We start from the raw sequence: 23160 nt of genomic DNA on the forward strand, positions 1-23160 counted from the left end.
GAAATTATCCAAGAGAAAAGTCAGAAGTTTACTTAAGACTGATAAACTAGAATTCAAGATCTTCCAATTGAAAGTGCAGGTTAAAAGAACTCTTTGTAACATGTACCCTGTGAGCAGGAGGCTGGGAATGGCATCAGTGTCGGTAACTGTCTAGTGATTGTGACGGACCTTGCAGAACTTGGAAGGAGCTCTGAAACGAAGGAAGATAAAACATTAGGCTCAGAAGCCAGTCTCTTACTTCCAACCTAGTTCAGACTTTTATCCCACGTAGACCTAGATTACGACTCCAGAGTCCAAAATAATTCTAACAAACTCACCTCTACTCATTGTTCCTCAAACACTCCTCTGTTACTCTTGGATTTAGAGCACCTGAACTCTTCTGGCTGCCACCATGAGCTAAGAATTTAACCTGGCCCCCAAACCCCTGTCTAGTCATCTCCCACTATTCTGGGCTCTCTTACCTCCAGAGTCATCTACTCTTCAATGCTCTGTGCCTCTGACACACTGTTCCTCAAGGCCTGACCTGAGGCCCATAATGGTTTTGGCCTGTATCTGACTTGGATCCTACCATGAAAGGTTTTAAGGTAATCATTCAAATCTTGGCTCTGCTGCTAATGAGCGAGCTGTGTGTCTATTAAAGATGCAACTGGCCTTGAATGTTCTCGTGGCTCAACCATACAATATACCACTCTGTGGTAAAGAAAGTTGAGCCTCTTAAGTCCTGGTTTTGTCTTTTGCTGTGACCTTGACGTCATTTTTCATTTTATACAATTTCCTTATCTATATAGAGGGATAAATCCTACTTCCCAGGATGTAAATGAGATAGTGTTTAGTACACATACACAGTAGGCACACAAGATGGTAGCTATTATCCGTCTCTGACAGTAATACTGTGTTATTTACTGATTCCATAAGTATATTTTATGTTCCTCCTAAATAATTATTAACCTTATGTAAGTCTCACACAGAAAACTTGTGAAATCCAGGGTTTTTCTTCTAATGGACTCTCAGTTAAGAGTTGAAACTCCCTGTTCAAACTTTGCTGAGGATTAACAGTTGGCACAGTCATCTTCCCAAATGGACAGACTAAACTGGGACTCAAGTTGGTTTCAGAGGTCTAAACTTTTTTTTTGGCCGTTCCGCACAGCTTATGGGATTTTATAACTTCTGTTTTTTTGTTGTTGTTGTTGAATTTATTTTTGGCTGCGTTGGGTCTTCATTGCGGTACGCGGGCTTCTCTTGCTATGGAGCATGGGCTCTAGGTGTGCAGGCTTCAGTAGTTGTGGCACGTGGGCTCAGTAGTTGTGGCTCGCGGGCTCTAGAGTGCAGGCTCAGTAGTTGTGGCGCAAGGGCTTAGTTGCTTCGTGGCATGTGGGATCTTCCCAGACCAGGGCTCGAACCCGTGTCCCCTGCGTTGGCAGGCAGATTCCTAACCACTGCACCACTAGGGAAGTCCCAGCTTATGGGATTTTAGTTCTCCAACCAGGGATCGATCCGGGCCCTCAGCAGTGAGAGTACAGAGTCCTAACCACTGGACCACCAGGGAATTCCCTAAACTCTTTATATTGACCAAGTAGACGATAAGGATATCCAGAAGTGGAAGGCATTTATAGAAGAATTAACTATATCCCTGACAGGTCACCCAGTTTCCTAGGCTATTCCCTAAATCATCAGCTTATCCTCTTTATACGTCTACCAACCAATTGATTCCAGTCTCTGCAGGGACCATGAAAAACCAATTCTTTCCTAAGACAAGTTTTTCAGAGATTTGAAGGTGGCATTCAGTCTCCTCAAGATTACAGACCCCAAAGCTTTCAGGTACTTTCCATGTATAAGTCAGACCCCTTGTGAAGAGCTTCCTCCTACCTGGCTTGGTCCAAGATGGGAGTCCTCTGCAAGGGAAGACTCTAGCTGAGACAGAGTGGGTGATGACGTGGAATCTACAGATGTGCTGGTGACCAATTCCCCTAAGGCATCCACTTGTCTCCTCAAGCTGTGTAAAGTGCCCTCTGTCTGCCGCTTCCCTTTGCTTAACACTTCTGCCTGCTTGGACATACAGTGTCGAAGCTGGGCCTGAAAGTGTTACGGTAGAATATATTAGAACTAATACTGGGTACCTTCCTCACGTTTAACATTTGATAGGCAAATCTGACTATCATAAAATAGGAATGGCTGCTGAAAATCCTCTTCTTGTCCTTAAAAAAAAAAAAAAAAAGGTAGGAGGTGCCAGATGGCTACTCTCTGTGTTGTCATTAACTGGGCCTTTAACTCAGCCTGTTCTCTCTGCTGTCACAGCACTTAGGATTTCAGCATCCCTGGCCTCCCCATTAAACGACTGCCTCATCTCTCTCTCTTTACTGCCCAGACTTAGAAGATTGGTTTATACTTGATATCTTCAGAGTCTCTCACAATGTATGTAATCCTCAACCCCATACTACGTTCTGGCTTCCCCACCGTACCTCTGAAATGATTCTCTTATTAAAGTCAACAGCAAGCGCTGTCCCACAGAACTTTCTGTGATGACAGGAATGTTCTATATCTGTGCTGCCACTGTAGTAGCCACTGGTCATGTGTGGCCTTTGAGCACTTGAAATGTAACTGAAGAACTGAATTTTTAACCTGATTTAATTAAAGTGAATTTACATTTAAACAGTCACATGTGGCTGGAGGCTATTTGATGTCAAGGGCCTCCACTCACTTGGTACTGCCCATGGCTCCTTCTCAGCCCTCGCTGTAAGTGGTCGTTCTCCAAAGATGCATTCTGTCCTCTCTTGTTCTATCTAACTCACTCTCATTTTCCAACTCCCACCTAAACTCTTAACCCCCAAATTTTTAGGTCAACAATGACCTATTCTAGAGACCTGTTTTCAGCTGCCTATAGAAAGAGACCCTTCTCTGAGCTTCGAACGTGTAATCTATAAAACTGCCGTGAGAGCTCCAACAGAGCAATTTCCCCCACTCTCCTCAATATGCCAAGTATCTTATACTGTATTTTTCTTTTAAAAGGGCAACCTTGAGTCGATCTTCACGGTGACGCAGTTTCTCTCGGAGTGCTTCTCCACGCCAGTGTTCATCCTTTTTCAGAGGGAAAGGGAAACAAAGAGTCTCTAAGCACCACCATCAGTAACCAACCCACCTTTCCCTCCTCTAACCCTCTTCCACCCTCAAGTCTGTGTTTGAGCTTGTCTAGAGTAGGTGGGAACCGAATTATCCTTTTATGAAGTCCACAGACTAGCAGGATAAACCCTTACCATTATGTGAACATGAGAAAAATTCAGTTTTTCTTCAAAAGGCGATGGTCTCTCACTCACGGGGAATGGAAAGTTCTCTTTCAAGCTTTCCAGCCCTCCTTCTAGGTTTTCGTTCCTTTCCAAAACAGCTTCTAGATCTGCTGGCAGTTCTGGAAGAAACTGGTTAAGATTCTTCAGGCTGGTTCGGATTTCATCTTTCACTTCAGACTTAAGTGTCCTCATTGCTTCACTGATTTCCACTTGTCTTCTTTCCAAATCTTTTTGGTTTTCCATCTAAGGAGTGAGTGAGAGTCAAATAACTACTAGGTGAAGTTCGGGACTTACCTGGAATTGAACTGTTATTGTTAATGATTTAAATTTAATGTTTTAAATACATGTGTCATGTATTTACAGACCTACAAATGTTAATTACTATGATTAGAATGGTAAAAACTTGTGATTTTTCAGCTATTCAAGTATCTATAAGCTACCAAGTAAACGATTTTACTGACATTTTGACTGAAGCAACTTCCATGTAGAAAAGCATGGGTGCCATGTTCCTTGAAGGTGCATTACTCTATAGAAGTCAGTCTCTCTGGAGCTAGACAGAGCTGGATTCCAATCTCGTTTCCAGTAAACATTACCAGTATGACTTAGGGCAAGTTAGCTAACTTCTGAGCCTCTCTTACCTCATTTAACATGAAGATAATACCTTGCATCCCGAAATGCAAGAACTAGGTGAGAATTTATACAAAGCACCTTAGTGGTACCCAAATGAGAAAAGGGCCATTTACCTAAACAAGCCGTACGTGATCTAGATTATAAATGTTAATGCTGGAAGGGGACTTAGAAAAGATCTGGTCAAATGTTTTCATTTTATGGGTGAAGAATCTGGTGGTTTCGGCAGTCTGGAGGTTTCCTCAGGTTTTACAGTTTGTGTTTAATACCTGAGACTACCCTATGTGGCTCTCTCCATAATAAAGAGCTTAGTGAAGATATTACAGTCATACCCACTTCTAACTGCCTTTGCAGAGGCTGGGGGGGCCTTGAAATAAAACAGTTATTTTTTCTTGAGCTAAAGCGGTGGGGGGGTGTGGTGTGGGGTGTGTGTGTGTGTGTGTGTGTGTGTGTGTGTGTGTGTGTGTGTGTGTGTGTGTGTGTGTGTGTGTGTGTGTGTGTGTGTGTGTGTGTGTGTGTGTGTGTGTGTGTGTGTGTGTGTGTCAGGGCTGGGGCGGGTGGCTATAGGCACAGATGTGTGTGTGTGGGGGGGGGGGCAGGGCTGGGGGCGGGTGGCTATAGGCACAGATGAAACTGAATGGCCACATAGGGTTATCCAAAGGACAAGGTGTAGCAGGGTCAACCGAGTGGCCCCAGCAGCCTGACTAGACTAGAGCTCTGGGGTGGCCCAGCTGCTGCCAATGGGTAAGGGACACCAGGGGGGTCTAGGGTTAGACTCTCCATCTAGCGTGAACTGCTTTCCCACCCTCAGCTTGGCAACATTACAGGTTATCAAAGGTTTCCCCGGGGGTCATTTTTTCCTTCCCCAGGGGTTTGGCTCTTATAGACTTGTTTCTGACATAAAATCTAACATTTCAATACAGTGCTTTGGGACATGATAAAATTTTAGGCTGAAGAGCTGCCATTTTTCTTTCAAAAACTAACATAAAAACCTTGTTGAACTTAAGGGCATTTTAAAAGTATATTTTGACACTATTGATACTATGTATAAAATAGATAACTACTGAGAACCTACTGTACAGCACAGGGAACTCTACTTAATGCACTGTGGTGACCTAAATGGGAAGGAAATCCAAAAAAGAGGGGATATATGTATATGTATAGGTGATTCACTTTGCTGTACAGTAGAAACTAACAACATTGTAAAGCAACTCTACTCCAATAAAAATTAATTTAAAAAAAAGTATATTTTGAACAAATACTTTTTTTCTTGCAGAGGTGCATTTCTACATTTCAAAACTAGAAAAACAGATTTTATTAATTAGCTTTTCACGATTTTCCCAAAGAAATACTCCTTTTAAAAGAGCTACGGAAGAAATAAAGCTCTGCCCGAGTCCCGTGGGGTGTGGGCGCACCTGTTTCTTGAGCTCCGTGTACTCCTGCTGCATCTGGCTGAGCTCCTTCATCAGGCGCCTGGCCCGCTCGTGGTTGTCCTGGGCCACCTGTTCGATGGTTGCCATTTCCTTCTGCATGCAGCTGTTCTCCTGCTTTTGCTCCTAGCACCAGAGGAGGAGAATGACTCTGGAGGTGTGCGTTACTGGCTTATGCACTCACTAGCTCTGTGACTTCATTTCTCTAGGCTTCAGCTATAAAATGGGGATAATCTACCTGCCTTCTTTAGCAGCTGTGGTAGAGCTGGGAGTAAACATGTGGTCAGTCTGTCAGCCCAGAGTCTGAATCCTAGATCTGCAACATTACCATTGATACTAGGTTACTTTCCCTTGCCTGTAAGATGTTAACTATAGCCACCGTCATAGGGTTCCTGGGAGGATTAAAATCTAGACATCTACATACTATCTTTACAATCATGTTACCCATCACTGGTTGTAAGCATATCACCCTTTGGGAAACACACCTGGTTGGAAAGTACCATTCAACAGGGCTACATTAATTCCTCCAACGGGTGTTAGAAAAATCCATTCCTGTGACAGCCCCCGTTGCTGCCCACTGGCCTCCACCCACCATACACTGTTTTGAACTCATCTGAGTGTCACCTCCCACAATTCATCTCCAGGGATAAAACCATGGTAGGTTGAGCTTCCCGGTTTTAGGATAATGATTAATTAAAACTAATGTTGACCGAAAAGGGTGCGATGAGAAAAACCTGTGAGCACAGACTGCAGCTGGGTAAGAATGTCTTCAGAGGCTTTCCTTCCCCAACCCCCTCCTCAACCCTGCTGGGGAGATGTGAGCAGAGGCTGGACCGCTGAGGGCGCTCTCTGCTCAGTGCTGACGTTGTCTGTGCACACGACCGTCGTTCCAGCCAGCCAGACAGCTCCTCTAGGGCTGAGCCCAGACTCTGGCAAAATCTACCATCAGCTTCAGGAACAAATTATGCGTAAATGCACCAAAAACCACAGTTGGGTTAGGGACTTGGTTGACAGGTAATTTATTTTCTCTACACTGAAGAAGTATTTTCATTAAAAATTTAAAGGCATCATCTCCTCATAAACTGCCAGGGCAGTGGGTACTCACGAGAAGGTTCTTCTCCAGCTGACTCCGCTGGATCTTAAGTGCTTCCTTGAGGCTGGCGACCTGCTTCTGGGCTTGCTTTCTCTCTGTCAGGAACTGGTTCCGCAAGAGGCTGAAGTCCGCCCGCACAGAGTCCGTCTCTTTCTGCAGAGCCAGAAGCTCGCCTGACTTCTCCAGTAACTGCTGCTCCCGTTCTGAAAGCTGTCGTTCTGAAATGAGCATTTTAGGTAGCTTAGCCCGAGGCTCTGGGCTGGCCGTGGGCAGAGCTTTCCTTCCCTCGTGGGCAGACTCCACAACGACATGCCACCCACTCAGGCACTTTCCTCCATCACTCAGTCGTCCAGGTCTCCCCTGACCCACACCAGAGGCCCAGAAAAAGGCCCAGAGAAGGGTGCCTCTTGATGTAATTTGTTCCCAGAGGCCTGATCCCAAAGCGACAGACAGCTACTGTCTTCCCTTTTGAGTCTTTGAGACCAGAGAGCACCAACCCTGAGGTGCAGGGAACATGGAACAGACTGCTGAAATGTTTTTTATAAACCTAATTTTAATAAAGGGAGGCACACAGTATTTCTTCCTTCATGGGAGGCAGCGCAGCGGAAAGAACACAGGATTTGGAATGGCACACGTCTTATTTTCTACAGAAGAAACGTACTTCCTGGTGTTCAATGGGAATCATGTATGCAAACACCTAGTACATAGTGAGTACTCAATAAATAATGCTTATGCACAACAGTGATACTTAAAACAGATTTTTCTAATCACCCTCTGCAAAGCAACACCCCGCCCAGATTTCACTTCTCACACCTCTGGCATGGTCAGACTCAGCATATTTGTTAAGTTTCAGTTTCATAATGAAATGGTTGGGTCTGGGTGCATCAAGAGTTCCCAGGGAAAAAGGAATAATAACCCTTTCAGATCCCAAGTCCACTGAGTTCACTAAAGGTAGAACAACATTTTCTGAGCATTATTAAAACCTAAAGCCTAAGAAAAAGAAAACTCATTTATTGATGTGAGAACAATCATTTACCCTGGATTCCCATGTCAACTTCATTTATGTATGGCTGGAGAGAGTAAACAAACTCAAAGGCCAACATCTGTATCTTGGTACCATTCGCTATGTCAAATTTAGACAGAAGTAGAATTGTTAATATTGTGGGGTTTGTTTTAATAGGTTGAGATGAAATGGATCATTGTTCCAGAGCTCAGAATTAATGTACTTTATAGAAAGCCTTTAGAGCACCTTTTGGCACTTCTCTGCCTTAATGTTCCACTTCCTTGAGACAGCACTCTCGAAGAAAGCAATACAGTAAAGGTAAAAAGACCTAACAGTTTTGGAATCAAATCCTATCTCCATAAAGACAAATTCCCTCTGTCCCTCTGAGCCTGTTTCCTCATCTCTCACAGGGCTGGGAGGATCAAATGAGGGACCATTCTTCCCACTGTGCTTGTCCTGCCTCCTGTCTGGGCTATAGCTGGGGCCTGGGACTCCTTTGCACATTTTACACGACAATCAGCAGATTTCCCCGCCCTCAGTACAATGTTCCAGGATACATACGGGTTTGGGAGAGCGTCTTCTCCAGGGTCTCACCCTGCCTTTCCTCTTCCTGCAGAGTCCTGATGCGCTCTTCAGCCACCAGCACCTTGGTGAGCACCTGCTCCAGTCTGCCTTTCTGGTCTGCTATCTCCTTTTCCAGCTGCTGCCGCTGCTCCTTCAGGGTCACTCTACTGGCTTCTAATTTTTCTTCTTCACTTTCTCTCTCTTTCTGGAGTCTCTGAAACATCTTAATAGAGAACAACCTTAGTTAGTCATAAAATAACAAATACCCAGTGTCCTGAGGGAATCTTCATGGACACTAGATAGATTCCAGTTCAACAGAAAGTAGAAAACAGCCCATGGGGACAGAGAGTGAGTTCTCTTTACAAAGGTGATCAAGTAGGGACTGGAAAACTGTTTGGCCAGCATGTGAGGAGCGGATTCAAGCAGGAACTGGCAGGTGGCCATCAAGATTCCTTACCGGGCCTGTTCTATGGTCTTAATGGCCCATAATATTAATACCAAGGGAGTCAAAGAGTTGGTGTAAAATCCCCTCTGGTCACGCAGGGCAGGTAAGGGAAGCTAGTCCCAAGGGGGATTCTTCTCAGCAGCTTTCTGCCAGGGGAAAAAAGCTCACACAAGTGGTAAAATGTTTCCTCTTATAGAATGTCATAGATGTGCGGTACCATTTCCTGTTGGGCTAGTTTGGCCTTGTTTTCTTCAACCTCATTCTGAAACACCTGCAGTTGTTGTTGTTTTGTTTCCTCTTCTTTTCGGCAGACTTCCAACTTCTTTACTTGTTCTCTGATGTCCTCCTGGAGCCTGGTCTGCTCACTGAGCAGTACATCCTGACGCTTGGTGGTGTGGAGCAGGTCCTTCAGGTGAAAGAACGAATTGAAACTACGGACAAAGCCACCTTCATTACAGGTGGCTAGTGCCACAGCTACATCTATCTACTAAGTCTGACAAAATTAAAGCATAAAAGTTCCATATCCTTTAATATTTCAACAAACATACAAAGGTACCTGAAACTCAATTTAATCACTGGCTTCCCTCTTTTTAGTACCTAGGATGACAGAGATGTCAGAACCTCAGCAAGAGACTCAGTTCCTCCGAGCTTTAGCTGCCTTGTCACTGAGATGGGAATAAACAACACCCACCTCACAGGATTGCTAAGATTAAGAAAAGCTGTGAATAAGGCGTAACTCTGAAAATGAACCTAAAGTCATGGTTTTGTTACTATTTGAAACATTTATACAGGTTAAAAAACTCAGACAACAGGACTTCCCTGGTGGTGCAGTGGTTAAAAATCCACCTGCCAATGCAGGGGACACGGGTTCGAGGCCTGGTCTGGGAAGATCCCACATGCCGCGGAGCAACTAAGCCCATGCGCCACAACTACTGAGCCTGTGCTCTAGAACCTGCAAGCCACAACTACTGAGCCCACACACCACAACTACTGAAGCCCAAGCGTACCTAGAGCCCATGTTCCGCAACAAGAGGAGCCACTGCAATGAGAAGCCCGCGTGCCACAACGAAGGGTAGCCCCCGCTGGCCAAAACTAGAGAAAGCCCATGCGCAGCAACAAACACCCAACACAGCCCCCAAAAAAAAAAAAACTTCAGACAACAATAACTACTTCTTTCTTCAAGGAACCCAAATTAAGCACTTTTGAAAAAGTTACCGTATTTCTAACAACACAGAAAATATTCATACGAACCTGAATAAGACTTCTTAAAAGATAGAAAAATTTAAGTTTTATATATCTTAGAAACACAGAATCTTAAAGGTAGAAGGAAGACAATTTAGATGTCTAATCTAACCTGTAATTTACAGAGTGGAAACTGAGGCCCAAAACTTGCTTGAGTTTTTCTGAAACTCAAATTATGGCAATAATCTCACAGGACAACACTGAATTACCTTAAGAAGATGATCAGAAGTACAAGGGTAAAGAATCTGCTCTAGGGGCTTCCCTGGTGGTGCAGTGGTTAAGAATCCGCCCGCCAGTGCAGGGGACAGGGGTTCGAGCCCTGCTCCGGGAAGATCCCATATGCCGCAGAGCAACTAAGCCTGCGCTCTAGAGCCCACGAGTCACAACTACTGAGCCCGTGTGCCACAACTACTGAAGCCCGTGTGCCTAGAGCCCGTGCTCCGCAACAAGGGAAGCCACCGCAATGAGAAGCCCGTGCACCACAACGAAGAGCAGCCCCCGCTCACCGCAACTAGAGAAAGCCCGCGCTCAGCAACGAAGATCCAACGCAGCCAAATAAATTAATTAATTAAAAAAAAAAAAAAAAAGAATCTGCTCTATTCAACATCTGACAAGATGAAGGCCCAGATTTGGCCATTATTCTGCAGCTCAACGAGTGATCAAATCTAAGCCCAGCCTTTGCAGGCCTCATCTGTGCCATGGGTAAGAGATGGTCCATCTGGTCCCTGAAGCCCCCAGAGCAGCTGCTGAGGGACCATTGGGCTCTTTTAGCCACGACCTTACTTACTAGCTTTGAGTAAAACGTTGTTTGAATAAAGAATTCTAGGGCTAAAATAAACTGGAAAATCACTGCTCTGCATCAAAATTTTTTTTTTTTTTGGCTGTGTTGGGTCTTCGTTTCTGTGCAACGGCTCTCTCTAGTTGCGGCAAGTGGGGGCCACTCTTCATCGCAGTGCGCGGGCCTCTCACTATCGTGGCCTCTCTTGTTGCGGAGCACAGGCTCCAGACGCGCAGGCTCAGTAGTTGTGGCTCACGGGCCCAGTTGCTCCGCAGCATGTGGGATCCTCCCAGACCAGGGCTCGAACCCGTGTCCCCTGCATTAGCAGGCAGACTCTCAACCACTACGCCACCAGGGAAGCCCCTGCATCAAAATTTTTGTATATATTTGTGTTTTATAAATGGTTCTAAGGGACCTGCTCATGTGAAAAGGAACCAGCCTACTTGATTTGTTATTTCAACCAATTATCTACATGCCTTCAGGACACTACTAGAAGATTACCTTTGTGAGGCTTACCTGTTTTGCTAGGTTCAAGTGGTCTTGGACATCAGCTAGTTCCTTCTGTAATGAGTTTACTGCTTCTCGTTTTTCTACAGAAATAACATTTACATAAAATAAGAAATACATATGTATACATGTTCCAGATTCCTATCAGTCCCCTTAGAGTAGTAGAGTAGAAGTGAATTTATACTTCCTTCTGTTAAATGTATGACTATGCCACCCTATCTTATTAAAGGCCAAAAGAGAGGTACATGCGCAATCCAGATCTGGACTTGGAGCCCACGTTTTTAAAGACTTGCATGTTCAAAAAAAAAAAAAAGAGATGTTACATGTTCAAAACCTCATGATGAAAATTTACACATAATACCTAATGTTGATGAGGTGCATGGTTTAAAATCCACATTGCTGATAAAAATATAAATTTGGTACAACCTTTCAGGAAGACAATTTGGGAATAAATTTTATATCTGTACTGGTTTTGTCACTTACTAGCTGTGTAAGTTTGAGCAAGTCACTTCTCACTTAGGCGAGTCGCAAGGAAACTAGGCTTAAGTTGCTTTATCTGTAAATGGGTGAAATAATAGTTTCTACCTCATAAAAATGTTACCAGGATTAAGTGATAAAATGCATATGAAACACCTGTGTCATGTCCAGGACACAGTAAGTGCTCAACAGTATACTGTTGGCTAGAATTACTTAGTAACTTATAAATAAACAATCATGAGGCTTTAAAAAGAGTTGCTAATAAAGATGTTATTTGCATCTTTGTTTTTGTTTTTAAATCTACACACACACACACACGCTCCCCAAGGAAAAAGCTGGAAGGATATTTACTAAATTGATAATAGAAATTATCTCTGAGGAGTGAGGTGAATAGTAATTTTTATTTTGTCGTTTTGCCATATTTTTAAATTGTTCTCTAAAGAATATGAATTAGTCTTTTTAAAAAATAGCTTTACTGAGATGTAATTCTCATACCATGCATTTTCTCCCATTTAAAGTATACAACTTCATGGCTTTCAGTAAGTTCACAGAGTTGTACAACCACCACCATACCTAATTTTAGAACATCTTTCTCACTTCTAAAAGAAACCCCATGCCCTGTAGCATGAATTATTTCTGTAATAAGAAAGCAAACAATTAAAAAAAGAATCTAGCAAAAGGAAGAAGGTCACATCTCTCCTGCTGTGCTGCCTCATACCCTGGAGCTGCAGCTGGGTGGCCGCGATGTCTTCATGCAGTGAGAGTTTGTTTCCGTTTAGCTGGTCTAGCTCCTGCTGCAGTTTTCTGACATCCACCTCCAACTTTTCTAAGGCTGATTGCTTTGTTCTGCTATTCTCTTCTGTAGCTGCTAAAACCCTACAATACAAGTGGAGAATAAGTTAGACTGTCAAATACAAAATGTCTAAGCACACACACGCGACAACTAAGGAACAGTGTTATGTTTCACAATGTAGTTGTGGAGTCTGGATGATATTAATAAATAAATATTAATAATTTACTAAATTATTAAATGTTATTAAATATTAACAAAATGTAAGGCTCTTCAACTCATTTTCAAAAGGAATCTTATTTTCAGCTTTCCAAATAGAACATTTGGAAATGTTTATCATTTCAAAAATTGACTTGCTAAACCGAAGTTTTATAAAAATCAGGGATAACATGGATAGCACTTATAATTCCAAAAATGTGATTAAGGACTTCCTTGGTGGCGCAGTGGTTAAGAATCCGCCTGCCAACGCAGGGGACACGGGTTCGAGCCCTGGTCCGGGAAGATCCCACATGCTGTGGAGCAGCTAAGCCCGTGCGCCGCAACTATTGAGCCTGTGCGCTAGAGCCCTTGAGCCACAGCTACTGAGCCCACGTGCCTAAAGCCCGTGCTCTGCAACAAGAGAAGCGACCGCAATGTGAAGCCCGCGCACCACAACGAAGAGTAGCCCCCACTTGCTGCAACTAGAGAAAGCCTGCGCGCAGCAACGAAGACCCAACGCAGCCAAAAAATTAATTAATTAATTTTAAAAAACGTGATTAAAATGGATCACTAACTTCTGATAAATGAAAAAGCAGGAAACACACTGTATGTATAATAGGATTTGTCCAAAAAACAGGTATGTATGAGCATGCATTCCTTTGCACGAATGGAATCATACACTATGGACTGGTTTTTGTCTGGCTTCTTTCAGTAAGCATAGTTACTTTGAGATTCATCCATGAATTTGTCTGTATCAATCCTCCATTGCTTTTTATTGCTGAGTAGTATTCTATGGTATGGCTATACAATAATTTGCTAATCTATTCACCAGCTGATGGGCATTTAGGTTGTTTCCAGTTTTTGGCTACTGCAAATAAAGCCGCTATGAACATCAATGCACAGTTTTTGTATGGACACATGCTTTCACCTCTAGGTGCGGGAAAGCTAGATCTTCTGCTAGGTGTATGCTTGCATTTTTAAGTAACTGCCAAACTATTTTCCAAAGTGGTCTTACTAACATTTTATACTCCCACCAATTGTGTATGAAAGTTCCTCGCTAGCATTTGATATGGTCAGTGTTTAACCTTAGCTATTCTATTAGGTGTGTAATGATATCTAATTGTGGTTTTAATTTGCATTTCCCTAATGGTTAACGATACCAAGCATCTTTTCATGTGCTTATCTGCCATCCATATATTTTCTTAAATAAAATTTCAAATCTCTTGCCCATCTGAAAAATTGCGTTCTTCATTTTCTAATTACTGAGTTTTGAGAGTTCATTATATCCAGGGTACACGTCCTTTATCGGATACATGGTTGCCAGGATTTCTCTCACAGTCTGTGACATGTCTGTTCATTATCTCAACAGTGTTTTTTGAGAAACAGACGTTTTAAATTTTGATGAGGTCCAATTTTATCAACGCACTCTTTTATGGATCATGCTTTCAGCGTCTTACCTAAGGAATTTTTGCCTAACCCAAGGCCACAAAGATTTTTTCCCCCTATGTTTTCGCCTACAAGTTTTATATTTTGGTTTACATTTACGTTTATGATCCATTTTGAGTTAATTTTTATATGTAGTGTGAGGTATAGATCAAGGTTCATTTTTTTGGTTTTGGATATGTAGCTTTTAGCAACAGTTTTTGAAAACACCATCTTTTCTCTACTTTGCATCTTTGTCAAAATCAGTTGTGCCTATATTTGTGAGTTTACTTGCAGACTTCTGTTCTGTTCCATTGACCTATTTGTCTGTCTTTATACCAATACCACAGTGTTTTGATTACCATAGCTGTATACTGTCTTGAAATCACATAGTATTAGCCCTAAACTTTTGTTCTTCTTTTTCAAAGTTGTTTTGGTGTCATATCTAAAAAGTTTTAGATTCTATTCTAGGTCCTCTGCATTTTAATATGAATTTTAGAATCAGATGGCCAATTTCTATTTAAAAAACCTGTTGGGATTTTGACTGTGATTGTTTTGAATCTATAGATCAATTTGAGGAGAACTGAATCTTAACAATGGGTTAAGATTGGGTCTTCCTACACACGAACAAGCATAAGTTATTTTACTTAAAAAAAAAAATCACAACAAGTTATTTTAAAAAATGCTTTCGGGAAAAAAAAAAACCTAAAAGGAAAATTCACCCAAAAATGCTATTGGTGAATTGTATTGTGATACTGAGTTTGTGGCATATTTTGTATTTTTTTGCCTTTTCTCAATTTTCCAATTTTTTGAATAGTGTGTTAATAATGCTTTAGCCTTCCAGATGGGATCTTACAAGCTTACTTGTTCCTGCTCTCACCGTTTGGTTTGTGCCAACTTCTTCTCCCAGCCATCACATTTCTCTTCGAGATCTTCCTTTTGTTTGCACAAAGACTCAACACACAACTGCAGTGCTCGGGTCTCAGCAGTTATTCGCTCAATTTCTCGTTTGTCCCTCTCCAAGAGCTGCTTCTGCCACTCCATTTCCCCTTTCTGTCGCAGGGCTGTCTGCTGCAAACTGTCCAACTCCAGTTTCTCCTAAAGCAGATAAAAGAGGAGTCAACCATGCAAACTGAGGAAGACCACGGTTCACTACTGGTAAAACAGCTTGTTTATTACCTCTAGCACTTCAACCTGAGCCTTCTCTAACTCAGACACCTTTTGGTCATGTTGTAGCTTCAAACTTTGCAGCTCATTGTTTTCAAGTTGCAACATGTCCAGAATATTCTTTAGTTCTAACAGAAACAAAGCATGGTCCAGGCAATTAAATGAATGTGGAAACATTTACAAAATGAAACAGAAAATAATGCTACTGGCTGATACAAGAAACAAAAGATAATAAAAATATATTTGTTGTGCTGAATTAATTGAGCTAATTAATTGTATTCTGAATGTAAAAAGCCTTTAAAAGTATTGCTAAACATTAATTTGTTATAAACATTTAAACGAAAACATTCAACAGAGATCTAGTTCTAAAAAGTACTTACCCTACCTAAAAGAATTTAAATCAAAATAAATAGGAAAAACTTTAAAATATATCAGCTGAGATTTATATAACAATTCTTTTGTCCTTTGAAATATAGATTTTTAAACATTAACTACTTTTATCTGATTATAAAAATATTTGTTCATTGTAGAAAATTTGAAAAAAGTATAAAAGAAAAAAAATGAAAACCCATCATTATCCTACCATCCAAAGACAATCACTACTGCAATAGCATTTTGATGTATTCCCTACCAGGAGCGCACGCACACGAACAGACACACACATATATATATTTTTAAATAAATTGGGACTACAATCAATGTTCAGTTTTTATCTATTTTTTCACTCTTCTTTCATCAGCATTTTTGCATGTCATTAAATGTTAAAATATGTTTTTTAAAAAAAAATTATTTATTTTATTTATTTTTGGCTGCGTTGGGTCTTTGTTGCTGTGCGTGGGCTTTCTCTAGTTGCAGTGAGTGGGGGCTACTCTTGGTTGCGGTGCGCGGGCTTCTCTCGTTGCAGAGCATGGGCTCTAGGCGTGCGGGTTTCAGTAGTTGCAGCACGCAGGCTCAGTAGTTGTGGCTCACGGGCTCTAGAGCGCAGGCTCAGTAGTTGTGGCTCACGGGCTTAGTTGTTCCGCGGCATGTGGGATCTTCCTGGACCAGGGCTTGAACCCGTGTCCCCTGCATTGGCAGGCGGATTCTTAACCACTGCGCCACCAGGGAAGCCCAAAATATGGTTTTTAAATTAGTCATTTGTTTCCAAATTTTGTCATTATAATTTCTGTTGCAAGTAACTGACTCAGTCAACTTAATTTGTAAAACAAGGAAATAAAGGCTTACTTCTTAAAAAAAAAAAAAGAGAGAAATAAAATAAATATCGCCGCGATGTACATAAACGCTTGCCCTCTCTAGATAACTGGAAATGGGCTACCTGGTTTAACAGGTGTGAGTTTAATAGTCTTAAGACACTGGGAGGTTGTTCCATTTTATACTTCAATCAACAGCCTGTAAGTGCTCTTCTTTCATCACACCCTGGTCAGCAATGAAGATGATTATTTTGCTTTTAGTCAATTTGAGTGGCAGAAAATATCATATTCCTTTTATAATCTGCTTTTCTTTGATTAGAAATAAGGTTAAACTTTAAACTTACCAGTTTTATGTTTAGACATTTGCCCTAAAACTACCTGGAGATTTTCTTCCTCTTTTTCAATTTCCTGCTTTATAAGTGAAAGTTGATTTTTTTTCTCACTAATCTGGACATTCAGTTCTCCTTTCTGAAAACTCAGTTCTTCCAGAAGAGATTTTAGTTCCTGTTCAAAGAAAAAGAAAAGAAAAGAAAAGAAAAGAAAAAAGTCAACCCACCTTCACCAAGTTATGAATAGAAATTACTTTAAAATTAGTTCTGTTATTAACTGTCTCATTTCATAGAAATTCTCATTTGGAAACATGCTCATGTTTGAGTTTTACATCAAGAACAGCACTGTATTTTACACTAACATATTTCAGTATAATAGAAGCAAAAAAGTAACACGTTATCTTCATTTAAAATTTATATGCAATATTTACTATGAGCAAAGCAATGTGTTGCAGAGAAAAAAGGCTGACTCGGACACATCTCCTGCCCTCAAGGGGCTTAGCACCTGGTGGGGAAATAAGGCAGGGAACAGAAACATGATCACGAAAGGCTAAGGTGCCCTAGGAAATGTGCAGAGTGCTACTAAACTCAGAATCGAGAGAAACTCCTTCCAGGGTAAAGGGAAAGTTGGGGAAGTCTTCTTAGTGGCATGAAGCTGGACCATGAAAGCTGGGTCGGATCTGGACATTCCCAGAAAGGGAATTCCTAGAGAAGAAACAGTATGAGAAAGGCACAGAGGCATAAAACCTTGGGCATGTCCAGAAAACAACACAGGGGGAGACCTATGCACGGCAGCCACAGCATGGATAGATAGCACAACACCAAGCTCGTTACAGAGGCATCAAGATTCAGGAATTTATATTTACATTTTAGGGGGAAACCAATGAAAATATCTCAAAATAAATCTACAGGACTATACTAGGACTCTTAAGAAAAACTATTGAAAAATGTACCCTGATGTGACTGTACTTCTCAGCTACTTCAGTTTCTCCCAGTCTCAGCGCCTCCTGGAGGTCAGCTCTGGCCTGGACCATGCTTCCCTGGAGTAGATGCAGCTCCTCCTTTTTATGCCCCAATTGTCTGTCCAAGACAGCCATCTCCTGCTGCTGACCTGTTACCTGCATTAAAGAAAAGTAAAGAATGCAAAGCCTGACAAAGTGCTGAGATGGGGAATATTTAGTCCAGCTAAAGGTTGTGTGGGGAAATAAGGAGGTAGTCTAATTCTCACAATCCTAGCTGCAAGAGTCAGGAAGGCCAGGCTGGGGGGCTACAGGCATAAAATGCCTAATAAAGGCCTTGAGCTCACATAGGTAAAAACACTTAAATCACAGCAAAAACCACAATATGATAATAATGATTATCCTTCAGGTTATGGTTTTCAAAGAACTTTCATATCTATAGTTTATTCCAATTGACAACCACCTTGACAATGGAAGTTAGGCAAGGATTTAAAAAATTTATTCATTTTGTAAATTTAAAACTTACAATTTTAAGGACAATACATATTTAGTTACAGAAAAGCAGAAAATGCATACATGCAAAAGGAAGAAAATAGAAAATATTCACAATCCCCCCTTATCAGACGACCATGTTTGTACTTTGGTATAGACTAAAAATTCAAACATAAGTATACATAAACACATTTAACATAAATGATCTCAGAGCATATTGTGTTTTGAGACTCACTTATTCAATAATATATCGTACTGAGCTGAGATTCAAATTTGGGTTGGACTCTATTCTTAACCACTAGGATATACAGCCTCATTTATGCTTTATACTTTATTATGTATTTTCCAGTCTTTTCTACAATCAAACATGTATTTCTTTTTATAATCATAACACGAATGTAGGTTTCAAAGCAGCATGAACTGGTTTTCAAGGTGTCTGCTGCCATACCTGGCTTTTCAGCTTTTCCAGCTCTGCTCTCTTGGCCTGCAGGAGGGTCTCCGACTCTTTAAGCACCTGCAGGTGATGATCCTCAGTGCGTTCTGCGGTCTCGATGTCTTTTTGCAGCTTCTGCAGCCTACAAAGCACCAGCAGTACTAGAGCAAATTGGAAGGGAGACAGAGCCCCAAGAGCCACCTTCCAGCACAAGCCCCTTGAAGGCCTGCAGAGGCCGTACTTACTCTTCTGTCAGTTTTTCCTTCTTCTTGTTTAGACACTGGAAGTCTGAGTCTTTTGCTGCAACAACTTTGTTTATCTCTTTCAAGATTTCTTCTTGCTCGATTTTGTGCTGCTCCAAATCCTTTGTGTCAGCCTGGAGCAATCTAAAACACATCTCTTTATTTCCCCCAGACTCCTTAGACTTGACGTGCATTGTTTATCATAGAGCAATTATCGTCCTCTTAGAATCAAACTTCTCATTCATCTCACCGAGGACATCAATGGCTGAGGGAGTCCACCTACCTGAGCTGCTGATCGGCTTTGACAAGGTTAACAGCAGTTTCCTGAGCTCTCCTTTCTAACTCCTCAGCATCTTTCTCAGTTTGCAATAAATTTCTTCTGGCATCAGTGAATTTTTCAACAGCATTTTTTGTCTAGAAAAGAAACTGTCGTTAAAAGCAATTCAGTTACAATACTCTCTCACGGCTATTGGTATCGTAAATTGGCACAGCTCTTGGAAAACAAGACAATACAGAAAGACTGATAAAAATGTTCATTCACTTTGACTCTCCAATTCTCAAAAAAGAATTCAGAAGAACTATTACACAAAAATGCTCATTGTATACTGAAATAATATAAGACTTGACAAACAATCGATTCAGTAAGTGATAATGCATCAACACAATGGAATACTGTGCAGTCTTTAAAATAATATGACAATGTAGTAACATAGAAGAATGTTAATGATAAAATGTTGGCTGAAAAAAAATGTTAAATGGTATAAGCACTGTAAGAGCAACTATAGAAATCTATCTTGTCAACAAAGACAGAAAGGCTGTGCAAAAACAAAAATCGTCATTTGAGGGTGGTGAGATGGTGGATGATGTTTTATTTAAAAATAATCTGTAACGTTATTATATGTTATTTTTTTCACTTAAAAATATCTACCCCAAAACAACAACCAAAAAAAAAGGAAAAAAAGAAATTTCAAAAAGAGAAGAAAAAAGTGAACAAATAAATATCTACCCAATTAAGTGGCAAGGAAGTGATTTTACCAATCTTCCCTCCACATAAAGATTCTTCCTTTACTCTAGATATTATCTTGTTAAGTAAAACCCCATTAATCGAAGGATGATTTAATTATGGCTGAGAAACACAAATATTTAATACTTTTGAAGTATTTAAAAATCTTCCTATATATGATTTGGCAAAAACATCATTTTTTTTTTTTTTTTGTCACCTTGGTTTCTTTTTCTGTCTAAAATAAGAGGCTTAAAAATGTCACGAGAGGTCCAAAAACAGAGTATGGTTTGCACTTGGTTGAGCAGTGACTCACTTTTCTGCCAAAACACTCCGTGTTGCAGTTGCACTCAAGTCAGAGGCATCTGTATGTGAAGCTCGTCTAGTAAATACCCCGTGTGGATGCAAGAGGGTTTGGCCAGCTCCCAGAGAGCTAGATATTTCACCACACTTCTTTCCACTTCGGATAGCTGGTTTCTACCAGATTCATCAGCAAAGCATTGGACAGAACTCACTACACACTACAGAAAGCCAGCCACGTCTCTAAGTAGTTTTTTTTTTTTTTTTTTTTTTTAATTTATTTATGGCTGTGTTGGGTCTTCGTTTCTGTGCGAGGGCTTCCTCTAGTTGCGGCAAGCGGGGGCCACTCTTCATCGCGGTGTGCGGGCCTCTCACTATCGCGGCCTCTCTTGTTGCGGAGCACAGGCTCCAGACGCGCCGTCTCAGTAACTGTGGCTCACGGGCCTAGTTGCTCCGCGGCATGTGGGATCTTCCCAGACCAGGGCTCGAACCCGTGTCCCCTGCATTGGCAGGCAGATTCTCAACCACTGCGCCAGCAGGGAAGCCCCCTCTAAGTAGTTTTTTAGCCCCTTGTACATCAGGTTTTAACAAGTCTGGCACATTCCTTACAAAATCCAGCACTTTCTCCTTTCCTCTTCCTTTTTAGCAAGCTGCTTCCCTGAGTCATTTTGGGAGGATGAAGGAGGACGAGCTTATTAGTCTCGGTTCACTTACTATCTCTGCCAACTACCAGTCTCAGCAATTTTCTTTTATACACCAGTGATGCATTTTTCTTTGGTCCTGCTCACACCTATTTTCTCTCACAGTAATCTAACATGTGACAGAAGAGGGAACTGATCACCTGAAAAGAGATGAGGACACTTTTCCATTCTTATTAAAGCCATCACTCACAGAATTTCTTTAATAAATCCTTCATTTCAGTTCCTGGGTAATAGATTTCTATTCATTTAAATTGATCCATGTTGAAATAACAATATAAAAACAGTAGTTCCTGATGTGGCCCATATGGATTCGGGACTTTTGTTTTTAATCCTGGAATTCCCATCTAAAGCTCTCTTGGTGAGTCAGAACTTTAGCTGTGTGACCCTGGGCTAGACCAGCCTCTGAGCTACATGTGTGAACTGGGCTAATGACCATCTTACAACGCTGCCAGGAAGGTTAAATGAAGTGGTATGTATAAAATAGCCAATGTGTGGCCACAGCAGGGGCTCATAAAAGGCAGTCCCTTTTCCTTCCCAACTTCCTCTGTGTTTCAGTCTTAAAAATACTACCTCAGGCCAAAAAATATTTGATTTTATCTTACTATCAACTTGGAGAACAAAGTAAGAATAAGAGTCTTGTGAGGTCCATTGTTATAAGAATATAAGATTGACCTATTTAATAAACACAGATATCACAGCCCGAATGATTTTTAAAAGACACACACAGGATAAGGAGGTGGGGTGTGTTAGGAACTAAATGACTTTCAGGAGCTTTAAATATGCTACTTCATTTAATTCATACTGAATTATACTAGGTTAATTCTAGTATAATTAGTATAATCTAGGTTAATTAGTATAATCTAGGTTAATTATACTAGGTTAATTATACTTCATTTAATTCATACTGAACAGCCTAGGTTTTCTTAGCCTGAATTTACAGAGGAGGAAAGCAAAGCTCGGGGACTTTAGCAACTTGCCCAAATCCTCACAGCTCCTTAACTAGCAGAGCACAGCCTGACTTGGACCACTTTGCTCTTCACGTTTTCTTTCTAACCCTTCCTGCCGCCGCCGCCGACGGCAGCAAGCCAGCAAGCCAGCAAGCCGCCTCACCCCAAGCACAACAGCACATACTTTCTCGGTTGTGCGTGAAAGTTCACTCTCAGCTTCCGCCAGCAGTCGGTCAGCCTCCCTCAGCTCTGCTCGACGTTTCAGGAGGGTCTTCTCGATGCACTCAATTTCATCTACAATATCTTCATGGTGCCTGAGTGATTTTTCTATTTCTAGTTCATTCATAAGACTCTCGACATTTCCATCAATGAAGTCTCTAAAAAAATCATATATACACACTCATCAAGAGATTTTAAATGTGACAATATAGATACTTGTAGCCTAATGATAAAAAGATGCACAATGATTTTCTAATTTTATATGAGAAGGGACTGGACAGACAGCTACATCTGATTAAGTTCAATGTCTATGCTTACCTTTTTACTCAACATGGCATACTGTTGACAATAAGTGGATAATATGTATAATGTATGAGGCAGTTGTTTTGTCCTTTTAAATATAAAGATTATTTTTTCATCAGCACTTGGTCAAGACAATGCTGATACTTCAATTCTTCTGTGGTATAAAAATAAAACAAACCACTGCCTCAATAATCATCCATTCCCTCAAAACTATCCTAAGTTTCTACTAGAGTAAAATTATGGTGACAATATTTGACAAATCAGAAAGAGTAACACAGGACTTGGTAACTCAAGGCTAAAGTCAAAATTATTTGAAAATGGGACTATCATTGACAGAAAAACATGAAAATAAATTCATCAACATATTAACAGATTAATTCTTCTTTGAACATTTTTGTGTTATCCAAATTCCCTAAAATGATCATTTATTATACTTTTATAACTAGGAAAAGAAGTGGTTCTCCCACTGCACTACACCCCCCTCAAAAAACTTCACCTCCCCCATATACACCTACAAAAATGAAATAACCATCCCCCAAGCCTTCAAACATCTAGTCCCAACCTTCTCTCGGTATGATCCCTGGTTTTCCCTGCCAGGTCTATCAGTCACTCTTGCGTTTGCTCCTAGAAGGCAGAGACCATATCTCACTCACCTCTATGTACTCCACAGGTCTCCCCCCAACCCTGGTACCTGGGCCAGTCTGGCTTAAGGGACAAAAACTGGGGAACTGTCATAATTCATGGTCTAGTGCAAAAGATGGGCTTCTACATAACTGACCCACGCAGCAGATACAAGCATTAGCTAACAGACCCTATGCCAGACGCTGGGGCACAGAGAGGGAGGCCCCGCTACTGCCCTTCTGGGTATCTTACAACATGGTCTGAACAACACTACGCCCAAGGTTGCCAACTCCAAACTGTGGGAGCCTGAGATGAGAAAGCTTTTCTGTCAGAGGGGATCCCTAACCTTCATCTGGAAAGACACACTGGAGTTAGGTGGGGGGCAGGTCGGGAAGCCATT

General features: G+C 41.3%; 1 protein-coding gene across 10 annotated transcripts in view; it reads right to left on the bottom strand.

Annotated features, from left to right (window-relative positions):
- Positions 1-23160, bottom strand: part of CNTRL (centriolin) — an 89532-nt gene that overhangs the window by 3869 nt on the left and 62503 nt on the right. For 8 of the 10 annotated variants that reach the window (XM_082468514.1, XM_082468511.1, XM_082468508.1 and 5 more), the window contains 18 exons: positions 21802-21994; positions 18953-19083; positions 18673-18813; positions 18443-18569; positions 17497-17661; positions 16559-16718; positions 15037-15152; positions 14738-14955; positions 12166-12323; positions 10980-11053; positions 8661-8849; positions 7996-8221; positions 6444-6649; positions 5324-5464; positions 3252-3524; positions 3013-3075; positions 1867-2073; positions 107-190 (listed from right to left, as the gene is read on the bottom strand). In XM_082468514.1, coding sequence (XP_082324640.1) covers positions 134-190; positions 1867-2073; positions 3013-3075; positions 3252-3524; positions 5324-5464; positions 6444-6649; positions 7996-8221; positions 8661-8849; positions 10980-11053; positions 12166-12323; positions 14738-14955; positions 15037-15152; positions 16559-16718; positions 17497-17661; positions 18443-18569; positions 18673-18813; positions 18953-19083; positions 21802-21994 — 2845 coding nt within the window. In that variant the 3' untranslated portion in view covers positions 107-133. The remainder of the gene's footprint in view (positions 1-106; positions 191-1866; positions 2074-3012; positions 3076-3251; positions 3525-5323; positions 5465-6443; positions 6650-7995; positions 8222-8660; positions 8850-10979; positions 11054-12165; positions 12324-14737; positions 14956-15036; positions 15153-16558; positions 16719-17496; positions 17662-18442; positions 18570-18672; positions 18814-18952; positions 19084-21801; positions 21995-23160) is intronic. The other 2 variants (XM_082468509.1, XM_082468513.1) reach the window with 2 other exon arrangements.

Source organism: Balaenoptera physalus (assembly GCF_965194825.1).
Source record: "Balaenoptera physalus genome assembly, chromosome: 7".
Lineage (NCBI taxonomy): Eukaryota > Metazoa > Chordata > Mammalia > Artiodactyla > Balaenopteridae > Balaenoptera > Balaenoptera physalus.